Raw genomic sequence first — 17268 nt, forward strand, 5'->3', positions numbered from 1 at the left:
GAGTCTGGTGTTATTACTCTATATTGGAGAAACCCTATGGCTGGCTGACACTATAACTACAAGTCTGACAAGGTTGTATCTGAAATAACATCCAGTTTAATTTACAGCTATTAGAATTTTAATGATACATCATACTGAGTAGTTACTAAGTAATCCCTCATTATGTCATGATTATGACAGTACACTGTCAGAAAAAATGGTATGAAAACAAACAACAAACAGTGGGCAGCACATCACCAGAGTAACAGAGAGTAACACCAGAGCTCAGATTGCTGTGCAGCTAGTGGTCCAGACTGGGAACTTGGAGCACTGGGAAAGTGTTGGTGTTTACATCTCTACTACATGAATGTTGAACCAGGATGGGAAGGGGCTAACTGGTTAGCATGCTAACCTCAGTAAATATCTCTGTAACACAATATATAGACATCATGACGTCAAAACTGGTATTTCTTTACTTTCCGTGGATAATTTTAGTTAATTTTTTTTATGTTGTCAACTAAAATTCTTACATATTGTACCTTTAAGTAATTAGTAATTGACAAGATGTCACTAGTTTGTGCCACTCAGCGGCTGGTTCAGAGTTCATCAGGAGTGACTCATGAAGAAAGTGGTCAATATATTCACAGATATTTATGAACTAATCATTACCTAATGATTACTTAATACAATATCTCCCAGTCTTTGTATCCAAGTTTATCAGGAATTACTCATTCACGATTATTCAGTTTGTTCCTCACTCGTTCCTTTGTAACTACTCATATTTTTGTGTACCTTTATTATAGTGTCAACTGTGAAATGTATCGTCTTTATACAGTAGTACACACAATTCCTACAGCAAAGTGAAAGAAAGAAGTGCCCATGTCGTGTGCACTACTTTCTGCAATGTGTCAAATTTTATGGATGTGAAAATAACAATTGTTTGTGACCATGTGTGAAACACTACACCTGTTAGAAATTAGGCAAACATGAAAAAGTTTCTCAGGTTTACTTTACTGCTCAATATGGATTGAACTTTTGAGTCTTGGCTCTTTGTATAGGAAGTAGTGAATGCATGGATTAACCAACATCTGTTCTTCAGGTTGTGTGCTGTTGTGTGGAGGAGTAATAGTAGAAAACAATACGTAGGAAGCATGTTAGACAAATACATTTCTCCTGAGGAAATTTCACTGCATTTTAAAACAAAAAAGGTATAATATTTTTACTTTTTTATATTCATTTTATACAAGGTATAACAAGTGTTGTTTTTACCTTTACTCATACTTGAGTAAAGGTAAACGTATTGTGTTAAAATATTACTTTGGTAAGAGTGAAAGTCACCCAAATGAATAGTACTTGTTCTGATATTAAGTATCAAAAGTACAAGTAAAAGTAAACGATACCTACGTATATTTACATGTATTTATATACTGTTTATTTTGGGTCGACTGATTATAAGATCTGATTTTCAACATATTTTTCGATGATCAGAATCAGTGTTTTTTTTTAAATCTGATAGTTAATAAAAACAAATTAATTTAAAAATGTGCTACTTTGGCTCTGATGCAGCATGTAATCTATACAGATATATGTAGTGGAGTAAAAAGTACAACATTTGCCTCCAAAATGTAGTGGAGTGGAAGAAATGGAAGTACTCAAGGAAAGTGCAAGTAGTCCAAAATGTTTCTTAGATGTTAAAGTACAGTACTTGAGTAAATGTACTTAGTTGCATTCAGTCATTAGGTATAATATTTTTACTTATCCATAGCTACTATCTGCAAAGTCCTATCAATGATGACTGATATCATGAAATGTAGCAGCATAGTTTTTCTTCTCATGTACTGAGTGCTATATCATAGGCAACTGGACTTGTTTCAGTTTCTTGAAGACTGAAGAAGCCTCTTCGACGAGAGGTCAGAACTTTCATCAACATTTTCTTCTCAAGTAAACTTAACAGAAAAGATGCCAAGAAGCATCAAAAGCCCTGCCATCCCCTTATCTGCCCCCCCCCCCCCCCCCCCCTTCCTCTTTACCAATCCCACACCCCATCAGGTAAACATGAAAGTCAAATACACAAGCATGGATAAATAAATAACACAAAATGATTGAAAATATTCATCACAAATGTTTTATTGAGTAAGTCATCTTTACTCATTGCCTTCTCCTTGTGATCTCATCAGTTTGTAGATATCAAAGTATGCTCACCAGCATGCAGAAAGTCGTGATATATTCATGGTGTAGAGAGGGCACTTCACCACGTTTTGTCCACTGGAGGGCTAACCTAGAGGGCACTTTAGCATGTTTTATCTACCAATCTAAAAACACAGCAAAAGGAGGGACCAGGTGGGGCGAGTCCACCAGTGCTGACGAGACATGAGCTTCCTAAGGCCAGACCGCGATCAGTTAGAGTAAAGCAAACCCAGTGGACAGATTCAATTTAATTCACATTCCTCTTAAGAAGAGAGTGGATATTAGTGGAGCACCACCAGCTCTAGTGACATGCAGAGATGTGAGGAACTCATCGCCTCTGGCATGAAAGCAGCTCGGACCGCTCTGGGACAAAGTGTCTGAAGTTTGCCAGGAGCAAGGAGCAGAGCTGTCTTCAGCGACAACACTTTGTTTTGCATTTTCTCAAAGGATGTCTAGTCAGGGTGTCAGACCGACACCAAGTCCAGGATCATAACCAGAGGGTGAGAGAGTCTGTGATGTCCTTATACATGGAGCAGCACAGCAGACAGAAGCTTTTCCTTCATCTGTCATGTCCTACAGGAAGAACAGCACACCTGAACAATAACTGCTGTTACACCAATTATGAACAAGTGCCACTTTGTGCAGCCATTGTGAATACTTTGAATGGTTCCCATCATGCTGGTGGGCCGATTGGCAGCATTCTGATTTAGCCCCACATCAGCCAGGTCCTGAGGGCGAGCCATTGAGTGAGAATGTTAAATTCCTCTGTGCACATTGAATACAAACTCTTTCCCTCTGGCTGTGCTGGGAGAATCAGGCTGAGAATGTCGTCACACAACAGTGTCGAGGGTTTATTTGTGGAGAAAAAATCATCCACAGTGGCCTGCAGGTACAGAATATCTGTCAAACCCTGCTGACAGCCTTTGGGTTTAGAGGATTCTCCCTGGACGGGAGGTCTGCCCCCGTGGGACTCTAGTTGTGTGCAATGACAGGAAATGTGTGCCAGCTTGTCAGAGTGTGTAATGCGAGCTACCAGGGTGACGTGACCTGATTTATCATTTTTGGATTCTCCTCCCCAAATCTGTTGAAATGTGTGAGAATCACAGGGAAAAACAGTTTTTGGAAAATTTAATTTACAGCACAAATAAGCCAGCATAAGTAGTCTCACTGTTTGCTTTTAAAATGACTCTAAGAAGCACTCTGGTGCATAACAAGCAGCTCATTTGTATTTTCCTCTTCACTTTCTATCATTCTAAGCATATTCTGAGCTGCGCTTGTCACAAGAGGACCTTGTTTACTGCATACTGCAGTGAACGGTTTCTTCAAGAAACAACCTTTTTTTATAAGCCATGTTTTTTTAGCCATGTATTCCTTGTTACTGAGCCAAGACAGGTCTCTGAAGTCATGACCAGCTGTTCATTTCCACTCACAAAGACAGCAGGGTACATTTATAGCAGTCAATACTGAAATCATCCTTGGTTTCAGAGCCATCTGGTTCACTACAGTGTGCCAAAGTGTAACCAGTTGTCTGGATTTATGACAGAGAAAGCGGAGGCCGAAGGGAGTGTGCTGGAGCTGTATTTATCATTTATTTATTTCCTCAGTGTTTCATACAGGTTCTTGTGCATTGAAAAGATCTTGAAAGTTACCAACAAGAGCTCCTCTGTCCCACAGAAAACACTGCTCCTGAAACGCCTCGTCAGTAGTCCTGCCTTTAATTCCATGACTTTGTTACATCACACTACGTCACCATGTCACACATTTGCGTAATTTGTGCCTAGCAGCTATTTTGACACATAAGAATTGATTTAGCACAGCTGCTCTGTTGTTGTTAGTGGTGCTGGGTCAGGCATGTGTCAGCTGACCAATCAGAGGAGACCGGGTATTCGGGAGGGGGAGCCTTAGAGGGACCTTTATTGACTGATTTTTTATACCTAAATAAACAAACTCTCTTTGTTTTCATGACTAAATAAACTGAATAAACAAACTGACATTAAAGGACAACACAGTTTCATACTGTTTTACTTTGTTTATATTTGGCGGACCCTGCCACCTTTCTAGCTTCAAACAGTGTTCTGGGGACCTTATTTTCCTCTGAGAACAGCTTGTTTATTCACTTATGGAAAAATAAATATTTCTGAGTTTGTATTATTACCTCATTAATATTGTAAATATTGAGTTTGAATTTCTTTTCCAAAAACTACATAGTGCCCCTTTAAAGGTGCAATGTGTAAAACAAAAATGGTTTAAAAAATTAAATAATTAACTAAAATTCTCAACAGAATTTGAAGAAATTAGACTTTGACGTTATTTGAAAGACGTCCACGTATTGTGTTGCAGAGATATCTATCAAAGCTAACATGCTAACCAGCTAGCCCCAGCCCACCCTGTCTCATAATGCCACTTTGTACATCAAGAGGCTACAGTCTGATAGTATAGCTCTGGTCCTGTGTGGTTTCAGCTGGGACATGTGTGTGAGCACCGAGTTTGCTATGCTCCACAAACACTTTTAGCATTTTAAGTCTAATCAATAAACAAATTAAGCTCACAAAATGTCACGGAGGTAAGTAATCCGTGTAGTGTGTACATTTCATTTACCCTAAGCCCTTTAAGCTTGTAGGCTATACTGCAATTAATTCCATTTGTCTAAATAAATGCCCCATGTATTTCTTTTTTATTGATGAAAATCTAAATTCCACAGAGTGATACATGCTCCATGGCAGATTTACTTCATCAGTACTCTCACTATTCCCAAACATATTAAAGGACATGACTCATTAAGTGCCTCTTCATGAGAGAAACTAAAATAATTGCTCTGTATAGTGAGCTACTGCAAATGAAATGGAAGTGCTGTTGAGATAGATAGAAGAGGTAACTTTATGCAAACTAACTGATAAACAGCCTGGAGGATTTATCTGATCTGCAGTGAGAGTGAGTGGAAAATGAGCCCAGGAATGAGCTTGACAATTGCCTCTACATGTACTCTGTATTTACCGTCTCTCCATCTCTGTCTCCAGTGTTCTGTAGCCAGTCTTTAATGTCTCGGCAGGCGTCCTAAATAAGTCCATTCTTCATCCTAACTGCACCGAGCTGGATCCAACTGGCTGCGATGTACTTTTCATCAATCATCTGTCACAGATCCTTTTCATCTCTGCCCATCAGATCTTTGCTCTCATCTTGACCAAGAGATGATTAATACATGTCGTTTACCTGTAAAGAAGAACTGATGACAACACAGTCACGAGTCATTACTCTATAGGCAAAATGTGACATTTATATGCTCAACTTGACCTTTATTATATACCAGCGGAATCTGTTTATTAAGTGATTGCTACTATAGACAAGCAAAGAGGCTGTTATTGAGTTGCAGGAAGGAGAAATCAGTGAGACATTTTAGTCTCAAATGGTCACGTTAAAGAAGTCTGGCCATTCTCCTTACTGCCGACGTCCTTGTGCACAAGCCTTGTGCCTCTTTTGTGTCTCCTCTGTCTCGAAGTGTCATGTCCTTCTCCTCTCTGTCCCTTTGCAGTCAACTCACATCTTTTCTCCCAACCTAACTTCATGTACTGTTCCTTTGACCTTTTTTACATATTCATGCAACTATAAATCTTGCCCTTCTGTGTCTTAATCTTTCACCGGCTCTTCTTCTTTCTTCATTTTCTCTCTATCACACCAATCTCCTACCATCCAGAATAGAGTAGTTTGGTGTGTGAGCTGTTTCCTTTCCAGTTTGAAAGTCTATCTTTAGGGAGTTTCCTCTATATTCTATCCTTGACCTATATTCACTGGCTTTATCTGGATGTAAGGTACTGGTTACTGGGTTGCTTGAGTTTTTGTTCTCTAAGCGTAACCTGCAGTAACAGATTTTTGGGTGGAACACTGACATGTTGATAACTTGTGTGCAAACAGTTGCTCATTTACACACTGCTGATCTAAGTCCAATATTCACTCTACACTTTTCGCTGCAGATGGAAATATCTGGCTCTTTGGCTGCAGTGCTGCTGTGGTCTGTAAACCCACAAGCAGAAAGACACTAATATAAAACGGATATGTGGTCTATTGTTAATATAGATACATTGATTATAGCCAGTTTAAAGGAGTAGTTCAGGAGTTTGTTTCAAGATCGATTCCACTCTTATGTTAATACTTTATTATGGAGCTGTAACCAGAAAGCAATTTTCCTAGCTTAACGTCCGAGCTGTTCTCAGGGGACCTTATTTTCCTCTGAGAACAGCTTGTTTATTCAGTTATGGAGAAAATACATTTTTCTGAGTTTGTATTATTACCTCATTAAGATTGTAGATATCAAAATTCTGAGTTTGAACTTCTTCCCCAAAACTACATTGTGCACCTTTAACTAAACACAATGACTGGAAACTGTCAAAAAAAAAAGTCTGTGATACATAAAATATTAGCATTTAGATTCTAATTGTTACCTGTCTACCTGACAGTAGAGTTGTACATATCCAGAAGAAGAGAAGAAGTGAAGTCCTGCTGTCTGTTATAATTGCCCTCTGTGCAAAGGACATAGTCGCTCAGCTTTTTATAGAGGCAGAGCTTTGCCCACGGTCATAATGTCCCACTCGTCCCTCATTAGATCCTAATGACATTTGACATTTCAATCTTCGTGAGTTGAAAAAATATAGATATGTGTGCATTGAGGTTCATGCCCTCTTAAACCCCTCAGTTTTCTCAACTTATTCCAGCACTTCTTCACTTTAACATTTCAGCCATCATTGGAAGAATAACGGGGCTCACTTTTAGCTTTTACAAACACTAATTTACAGTTATTAGAAATACCTTGTGCGGGCAGTTTTGCTTAAGGTTATCATCTTTTTAACTGATTTAGTTAATTTGCTGTGTGGTTATTACACAGTCCATAAAACAGATGTTTTGCATACCACAACAAAACAATCTAGAGCGAACAGGAAATATTTTCTCATTATTGCATTTATGAATAAACACATAAGGCACACAGAATTTACGTCCTTTTGAAGGATGCCTTGTTACTGTACATACCTTATTAGAATTCCAATCAGGGGAACGTGCTAGAGACATTTTCCCTGTACTACTCCCCCCATGTCATTGGCTGACATGAAGTGAATGCAGGAAAACATTTAATGCTTCTGCTCTGAGAGGCCGGAGAGTTAATCTACACATGTACCATGTCTCCGTTTAATGAATGCACTTTGAGTAATTGCATTTAATTTGCTGCATATTCAGTACTGAGGCATTATAGAATCTATAATTCTATGGATTGTTTTGCGCTCACCAGCTTAATCACATGTTAATAAGACAAAATTATAGTCAGACAGTGCTGTTACAAGAAGCCCAGTATGTGTCCTGCTCTCTGTGCCTTTATCTTCACTTTAATGATTCCCACTGCTGGTAATATATTTGGTCCAGAGGCTATTAGCCTTTTGCATTTCTTATCTGCATTTTCAATGTATTGTATTGAATTTCTTCAAACCCTCCCCTGTGCCTAGAAACCATGTGCCTGCGTGAGCATCATGGCTGTGTAATTCAGGAGTGAGTCCGACCTCTAGTCGGTGCAGTTGGATGCAGGCATTCAGCCCGAGGCATTCATCAGGACGTTTGCGAGCAGTATTCAGTTACAGTGGCACTCTGCTGAGGTTGAGCACAAACGACATGAGCACAGGACGTTTCAGGCATAACCTTGTTAAGTTCTGAACAACAGGAGCAGGGACTCTGAAATTCATTAACATATCATTGTGCTGTATCCATCAATAAGCCTAATGTGATGGAACTACACAATATAATTAACGTGCATTACAGTACACCTATCTCCATTACAGCATGACTGAGTGAACAGTGTGCCTCATTTCTGTTCATGCACAAGTGCACACAGTTTTTGCATTACAGCTCATGTCATTAAATGCTGCAGCTACTACATATAATATCATTTAAAATGCTAAACCACCATAAATAACATCAGTTACACTTTCATAATGTAGAGATATTGTTAAAGACAAGGTACCAATGGTAGAAGGTACTTAAATTCAAATTTGAGGTACGCGATTTTATGCAACTTTATACTTCTACTAATTTTAGAAGGAAATGTAAAAGAAAACCGTGTATCTTCACATACTGATCTTATAGATTATGATGCATTGCAGTAGATTAAACTCCAAAAGAGTATATTCATTTGTTAAAATCAGCTCAACCTTTTTTCTCTATTACCAGTGTAAGGCCGTTCAAAGCATGCTATTTAGCATAGATTATCTGGTAATGTGAGGGGTTAAACATGTTTGATATTTATGATTTCGAGCCACTCCACAACAACCTATGAGGCGACCTGGAGAAGCTGATGGTGCTCAGGTAAACATTCTAGCCCCTGAGGCTAATGTTAGCTAGAATACTACTGTTGATATAAAGTTAAATTTTCACCTCCTGTTCTTGCTGAAGAATAGATGACCTTCATATGTTGACTACATCGCCCCACTCACCCAGACTCTGATTTTGTTTATTTCTCACTGCGGCACGCTTATCTCCATTTTGTTTACATCTGCTTCCCCATAATCATGAGTCTCATGAGAGGGATCACGTAAGGTGGTGGACCACTCCCCATATCACGATAGGCTTATCTGTAGTGTGTGATGTGCTGTAATTTTTAAATCTCGCTGTGTGTTCATGTTTAATATTAGAGAGAAGAAAATCTGTTTCTCCTTACAGTATGAGTGTGACACAAACCCGATTTAAAAGATGGTTAGGATTTTAAAAGATCTGTAGTGTGAGCCCAGCATCAATCTGCAGAGCCTTAAAGCTAGAGGGCTGAAGCCACTGCAGAGTGGTGTTTGCTGTTTTTTAAAAATGTATTAATATAGAAACGTATCGCATGTTCATATTGCACCACATTCAACGCTGCACTTCCATGGGTCCTCAGCAACACACCTGCCAAGTGTGAAGTAGATCCAAAGAACGGTTCTTGAGATATGCAAATCACAGACAGACAGTTTGACTGACAGGCAAAGATTCCTTGCTTTATAGTTAGATGAGTACTTACTTACTTTCAATACTTTAAAGCAGCTACAAGGAACTTTAATTTTTCATTTACTGAAACACAAATGCATCCACACACAAGCAAGGGTTGTCTTACTGTAACTTGAAGGCTGTGTTTTGAGGAACAGAAAGAGTGAGATAAAGTCAGGGCCGAAGTTTGAGATCAGAGTGAAACTCTGCTTGCGGCATGCTGGACATCGTAGTGACGTTGGGTTGACCTTCTGTCAAATGTTCTCTGCCTGTTTTCTCTGCAGCCCCTGCAGATAAACCTAATTTTGTCCTTTCAGTCAGCTGCACCAGTGTGTCATGTGTGGGAGGCAAAGGGTGACCTGAGAGCTAACGTAGCTGAAAAGGGCACATCAAACACTCAGTTAGTGGTTTCTCAGAGAAGGAAGTTGTTATTCTTATCGGATCAGTCGATTTTTTTTTTGTTTTTGTCATGTTAGAGTTACTGATTTTAAGATGAAACAAACACAGAGCACACAAACACAACAAGAGAAGAGATCAGATCACCAAGGGTAAAACAGACTGGTGCTTTCACTCACGGGTTTCTTCCATGTGATTGGTTAGCTCCCCAATTTTCACAGGAGGATTAGATGTGTGTATGTGTGTGTGTGTGTGTGTGTGTGTGTGTGTGTCTAAAGCCTCACTATCCACATACAAACACTTAAAGGTACCCTATAGATTATTTGACCACTAGTGTTGCAGGAGAACAATGCTTTGATGAGCAACTCCTGGACTGTTTGTATCTGATGTTCTGCCACAAGTATGTGACACACATGTCAACTGCTGACTGCAGAGGCTATGAAAGCGGACAGCTACCAATAATAGGATACAAAGACCAGAAGACCATGTTAACAGTAGAAAATAAATGTAATTGTAATTACATTACATTTTGTGATGATGTACTGTGAACTCCTCTTATCCAGGAATGTAGGAGATATCTAGAAAAGCTGTACAGTGGAAGTAATTCACAGAAATGTGTTGAACTTGCTTCAGCATCACAGAGGATGCTGCTGCGTGGCATCCTATAAGCTATCGTTTCAGTGTTCATTAGTTTTAATGATCAGAGGGGTCTCATGGAATTGTCAGGAAGGTGCCACATCTAAATTGGTATGTGGAACCTCATCTGGAGAGTGTCAGTAGATCCACGGGACATTAATTATGCTCCTCGGCATTGTCTCTCTACATTGTCACCTCATTCCCTAATGCCTGATTGGATTTAGTAAGCTTGTACTGTATATATAATAATAACCATATGAGCATGTCTGCCTCGCTGCACAGATAGGGAGACAGATGTATTGTGATGATAAAATATAGGGCTCCTTCATTTTGATGGATGTACAATAGGATTGGTAGCAATAGATGTCAGTCAGCCAAAGGGCACATAGAAGTGGAGCTGAATATGTAATCAGACAGATAATAGACGCATACAGCAAAGAGGTAGCAATGCCACGGGAGACATGTGCAAATGGATTCAGCGAGGCAAAGAAAAGAGTGCGGGAGATAAGGCTGACCAGGGCGAGGAAGGAATGTGAGAGGCAGAGAGCAACAGGAGGGTTATTTTTAGCCAGTGCCACGAATATTGCTGTGTTGGTTTTGTTGGACCCACTTACTCCAAGGCAGACACTGGGCATAACAGATCGCAGCAGTGACTCACTGGTTACTGACTGGCACCTGAAACCAGGCGACACAACACTGCACCGTCACATCCCGTTACCTCTACGACAGCCACTGCTGACGTGTCACTTAGGCCTCTGCAGGAGCGGGTTTAGAAACTTTTGCAGGTTAAAGAAGAGGGGCACATTAGGGAAAGGAATAAGAACGTGTCAAGGCTCAAATTTAAAGGAGACCTATTATGCTTTTTGTTTTTGTTTTTTCCTTCAGTGTGTTGTATAGGTTATTGTGCATGTAAAAGATCTTGAGAGTTAAAAAGGTCAAAATCCGTAGAACAGGAGCGTACATGCGCATAATTTATGCCTAGCAGCTAGTTTGGCACGTAAGAATTAATTTAGCACAGCTGCTCTGTTGCTGTTAGTGGTGTTGGGTCAGGCGTGTGTGAGCTGACCAATCAGAGCAGACTGGGTATTTGGTAGGGGGACCTTAAAGAGACAGGAGCTAAAATGAAGAGTTTTAGACAGAGGGGGAATACAGGACTGCGGCACTGGACAGTTTGAGAAAACTAATGTGTTTTTGGAGCACTAAAGCATGTAAACCTATTCTAGTAGTGACCCAAAATACAAAATATGAACTTGAAAATGTACATAATAGGTCTCCTTTAAAGCCCTGATTCTTGGAAATCCTAAACAGTATTAATAGTTACATTATGCAACTTAGTGTACTTAATGAATGCCAAATAAATGACTTAAAATAATTTAATATTAAACAGCTGCTATTTGTAACTCAAAATAAAGCAGTGAAGTGTGGGACATGGCCCCTTGTGGTCTGTGAAGGTAGTGCAGGTGGGCAGCGAGAATTTATTTACAGTTAATAAATAAAAGTTCTTTATTTTTCAATTTTGTTATCAAGTTAAAATTACAATAAAGTATTTATGAATTAATATTTACATGTCAAAAAATAAAGCATCAGAAGTTGTAAAATAAGAGAAAATTAAAATACATGTCATTCTTCATATTTCTTTGTCTTGTTGTTGTTGTCTTGTTGTTCACATTGTCTTTGGCCCACCTTCACATAGAATTGTCGTGTTTATGAACTTTGTGTGTGTGTGTTGATCAGAGTTGTGATTGAATGCTTGGATTGGCCTCAGAGGATTTTCCGATTTCAAATTGCACCGTGTCATTCTTAAGTTTAAGTGTTCAAGTTGTGATGGTTTTGTATCTCTTTTAAGCTATTTTTCATCTATTTGTGGTCATTTGATTGACTTTCCAACAAGATTTACCGGCACAGAAGTTCTTATACTAACAAGCAAACCACCCATCACCTTCTGTCACCAGTGTCACCCCTCAGGCTGCGCCCCTGGCCACAGCTCTGGGCTTCTGGCATCAATAATTCAAATTGAACTCAAGTTGATTAAGTGCGAATCGCCTCCTACTTTGGTGCTTTGAGTAATGTTTTAATCTATGAATCCTACTCACAGTGCTGAGCATTATTATGCACCAGGGTTGCCAGGAAATCCCAGTGTCTCCATTTAAAAACACCTTTTTAAAAGGACTAATTATCCTTTTAGAAACTAAATCAGAGCAAAGAAAGAAGAATCATGTCAAAAAAAAACTCATGTGTCATGTAAGAGGATGAATTTAACCTCAGTGTAATTCAATGAAATTCTTTTACTTATTCAAAGAAAAGCATTCTTGCGGTACTCACATCTACAATACAACATAATTTCTTGGCACAGTAACCTTGAGATCATCAAGCGTATTTAAAGCTTGACCTCATTTAACCACTGTTGAAGGAGATTTTGATATCATAGCCTTGTGTTGAATATCAACATCCATCAGTTGGTTTTTGGCTGACACAGGTTCTGCAGCCTTATTTGAGATTTCCACACATATCTCTTATTTAGCTCAGCCATTTCGCACCTTTCACATGGCTCTTGGTTTCATTCCAAGGGCACAAATCCGCATTAGGAGAAAATCGGATGGAAATAATTGAAACAGGACTGTTGTGAACATTGAACAGTCAAGTTCAAATGACATGGCAAATATTGGACAAGACTACAATTAGCTACAAAGTAGCTACAAATCTGCCTTATTAACCTTCAGTCACCTTTAAAATCCAGACAGATATCAAACCTGAAACTGAAGAGGGATTCATTACAGAGTCATCTAAATGACTCTCATTTAGGACTACTGAAAATCACTTATAGGGATAAGCCTGTGGTATTGCTTTAGCTTTGATTGTTTCTACAAAATAGATGACTTTCTCTGAATCCGAGGGCTGTGAACCTTTGGAGGGGTTCTCCTTTTGGATGGAAATGGGGATTACATCGATTAACAAATCGACCACATGGTCCATTAAGCTGCTGTTCTGTTTTGGTTTTTGCGAATTATTCATATAAATTAATTAAGTACTTATAGCACACTGTGAAAACAGTCTATTACAAGAAAAAAGGCCTGCATCAAAAAACGTACTAAGTATGTAAGTGAGTATAATGAGGACAATGTACTTCATGCAGAAAAATGTCCCCTGTGACTGTACTATTATATATCATGTCATACATTCATTGTTACTCATGCTTTAATGGAAAAGAAGGATTTTACTGTTGCAGCTAACTTTATCTATTTTTTTATAGGACTGCATTTTTTTATCATGTAGCAAGCATTGTTTTTGTTTTTTAAAAGAAATATAGCAAATCCATATTTGAGAAATTACTTTACCCATTCATTTTGAACCAATTGGACAACTTATCATTTCTGTTGTATAGTGTTGGGAAGTTTAATTTACAAAAAATATATATATTTTATAAGCTTAAACGTTTATAAAGTCACTAAGTTGCCAAATAAATGTAGTGAAGTAAAAGGGCAATATTTTCTTGGGAAATTTGGTGAAAAGGCATGAAAACAAAAAAAACTCAAATAAAGTGACCGTACCGTTACACTGTACTTAATTACAGTACTTGAGTAAATGTACTTATTAACATTTCACCACTGTCTATTTCTTCTTAAACGTAATCATACATGAAAAGTTGATGTTTTAGAGATCCATGTTTGTATAGGATAGTGATGGTTGGAAAATGAATGTATCGGAATAATAATAAGACGTCCTCTAGTTACCTTCAAACAGCGAACTAAATTCACTTTGCAAGCAGGTGATTTATTGACGCTATGAAATATAAAATGGGACAATAACAACAGGCACTATTTGTTTATGACATCTGCAAAGACTAATGAGCTGTCACACTCAATCATATTGATTAGTGTACTTTGAGTTTGTATCATTTGTATGTGTTGCTAATGATTAAGGATTACCTGATCCATAACTGAGATGCTAAATGATAATTTGTTTTTTAAATTGTGGCAGCATTGATATCTGATAATCCATAAAGTCTCTTAATTTATTCCAAACACTGACTCTGAGTACGCCTCAACAGAATCTCTAAAAGCCCACACACATGCAAATAATCCACGCACACGTTATACACCCCGACCACTGATGATGACTCAGTCTTGCCCCGGAAACCAGTGACCGTGACAGTATTTTTCCCAGCAACAGGCAGTCACTGGGCAGGGGCAGTGTGTCTGACAATCTTTTCCTTTCCTTTACCTCTTTCCTGTCTTTTACCTTTATACCCTGTCCTATTCCATACTCTTTTATCCTGTCCTATGCTATCCTTCAGTCTGTCCTTCACCATCTGGTCTTGTTCAGTCATGCAGTGTTCTATCTTTGGTTGTCCGGTCCTGCACTGTTCTGTCCTATCCTGCTGCATATCGTCCCGTCATGTCCACTCCTGTCCTTTGTGGGCTCATTTTCCACCGTTTTGTCCTAGACCGTCCCCTCCAGTCCTGTCTTGCACTGTTCTGGCCTATCCCTTTCTGTTAGGGCACCCAACTGCTTTTGGTATTCTTCTGGCCAGTCCTATCCTGTCTTGTCCCTATTTCTTTCCTTCATTTTATATCCTATCCCTATCTTGTCCTATCCTAGACTTTCCGTTCTTGCCCTGTTCTGTCCATTTCTGCAAAGGTTTGGCCTATCCTGTCCAACCTTGTATTGTTCAGCCCGAAACTTTCCTATGACTGTTCTGTCCTCTTCGCTTACCCTATCTTTTCTCATCCCCTCAAGTCCCTTACGTACTGTCCTGTCCTAGACTGTTCAGTCCTGTCTGGTACTCTACTACCCTGTGCCGCCCCCTCCCTTAGGATTCACCATCACTGTAATGCCATCTCCTCTCTTAATGTACTGTTACCCTGGGTGCAACATGTGTTTTCACATCAAAATGTGAGTCATGTCTTTATGTTTGTGTTCGTCTGCAGCGACCGATGAGTCTTTGTGTGCATTCCTAATTGTTTGTGTGCGCAGCAAACAGAACCTAGCTGAGTCACCACAGCAGATCGGCGGATTATCCCTGTGTCAAGGCTGGGACTGTCTCATTCTCCTCAGTCCACAGGCTTACAGAAATTCGATTAATGACAGATGGAGTGGATGCAGAATTGTCCTGTTTGTACCATGAGTCATCTCAAATGACAACTGGGAGAGGCAGGCAGTGTTTTCCGAGGAACTTGCTAACTTTGCAGATAAGCGTTATGTCACAGAGGCGGCACGGAAACTAGGTCAGGCCCTTTGCACGATGCTCTGTTTTTTCTAGCGCTATTATGAAATACACTCAACAGAGGAAATCGTTACAGGGACTAACAGCAGTGGTGATATAACAGCTGAAATCAAAACAGTAAGTAGTTCCTCAATGAGGTCATGGTTTTTTGGACAGTGCATCTATAATACCAGTTACATAGCACTGATTTTGAGTCCCTTCCCCTCATGAGCAAGGTATTATAGCCCTGTGACACACTGGTGAGGGTCAGTCAATTTACTCCGCCTCAAACGAAATCTCTCTCTCTCTCTCTTTTTCTCCCTCTCTCTCTCTCTCTCTCTCACACACACACACACACACACACACAACCAAACCATCTCTCCATCTCTAAATCTCCCTCTGGGTAATCAGTCAGTGTGTATTTTTAAATCTGTCACTAATCTCTATTATTGGCATAATGCACTGGACAAGGTTGGCGTTCATACTTTGGCTACATCGATTGTTTTCAACACAAACACAAAAAAATTGGGATTTTTCAAAACTCCGAACCAGACACTTTCTCTGACTTGTGCATACACTTATACACAAGCCTGTGGGACCTCCTGAGAGTGTAAAATCGTGGGGATGTTACACTGACACACACAGATGACAAAACAGATGCCACAGAATACGTCTGTCTGGAGTTGGCGAGAGTTTAGGAGGGCTGAAAAGTTAGCTCTGTGGAGCGGGAGAACAGTAATCATCAAATGCTTTAAATGCTAAAAAAATCTAAATAAAAGGATTGACATTTTGTGCTGTCAGTTCTTTATTCTAGACTTGGTGCTTGACTCAATTTCATTCCTTAACCAAAGTCCTTTAAGAAAATGTATACTGATGAATCAGATCTGACTAATTCCTGCGGTGTGTTTTCTGTTTGTGTAGGCGAAGCTGCAGTCCTTCGCCTTCCTGGTGTTTGTGGTGGTCTGCATTTTGGGATCTATCTACCTTTACTTCGTCCTGCCTGAAACCAAAAATAAAACATTTATGGATATCAGTCAGAGCTTTGCCAAGATCAACAAAATCCCTGTCCCCGCCCCCGCCCAAGAAATGGAGTTGGTTCTGTCCATGAAGCCTGACGTCAATGGAAAAGCCCAAGATGTCGCTAAGATTGAGAGTTCCTCCTAGCTGAACGACCAACTATGACTGCAGTGAAACAGGGTTAAAATATAAACTGAAAGTACTTTGTACATATTTATTTAATGACTGTGATCAACAAAATGAAAATTCATGCTTTGGGGCAGTTTCAATATGTTGTAGGTGTGTAGGTATTTTGTATACATTTTGTACGACTGCGATATTTGGGAATTTTGTAGTATTTAGTTTACAGCAAAAATGTGTTTATGTCTTGTATTAATGAAACCCAAATTTCATGTTCTGTTTACCAGTTATAATACTGAATAGAACATAATGCATTGCAGGTGGTTCAACAGTTGCAAAAGGCACAATAATGTGGATATAGGCGGCTTGCATCAAATATTCATGTAAAGTGTACTCACTGCAATATTAAACATTAACTTTTCAAAGCGTTTTTATGAAACACTAACTGATGTTTTGGTGATTTGGGGGTTGGCGATGTTGTTATCACCTCATACAGATATTTACACATCCAGCACATTCAGAGCAACGTGAGTATTTACTTTGAGTCATGTCTTTGTCCATCTGACAAATGTAACTCCAATATTCACTTTCATGTTCTCCACCAACTCATGAGGGAAATGTCCGGCTCTTTCACTGCTAACTGCTTCAGCTAGTCACAAACATCAGGTCTTTAATCTTGGGAAGGTAACATATACTGGTTTGACAGAGTCATTTTACCAAAAGAAAATCTGCTTTCTGTG

At 39.2% G+C, this 17268-nt stretch overlaps 1 protein-coding gene across 4 annotated transcripts in view; it reads left to right on the plus strand.

Moving 5' to 3' along the window:
- slc2a9l2 (solute carrier family 2 member 9, like 2) overlaps nt 1–16953 on the plus strand; it is a 115648-nt gene extending 98695 nt beyond the window's left edge. For all 4 annotated transcript variants that reach the window (XM_073467806.1, XM_073467807.1, XM_073467804.1 and 1 more), the window contains one exon: nt 16313–16953. In XM_073467806.1, coding sequence (XP_073323907.1) covers nt 16313–16555 — 243 coding nt within the window. In that variant the 3' untranslated portion in view covers nt 16556–16953. The remainder of the gene's footprint in view (nt 1–16312) is intronic.
- The last annotated feature ends 315 nt before the right edge of the window (nt 16954–17268 follow it).

This window comes from Pagrus major, chromosome 6 (assembly GCF_040436345.1).
Source record: "Pagrus major chromosome 6, Pma_NU_1.0".
Taxonomy (NCBI): domain Eukaryota; kingdom Metazoa; phylum Chordata; class Actinopteri; order Spariformes; family Sparidae; genus Pagrus; species Pagrus major.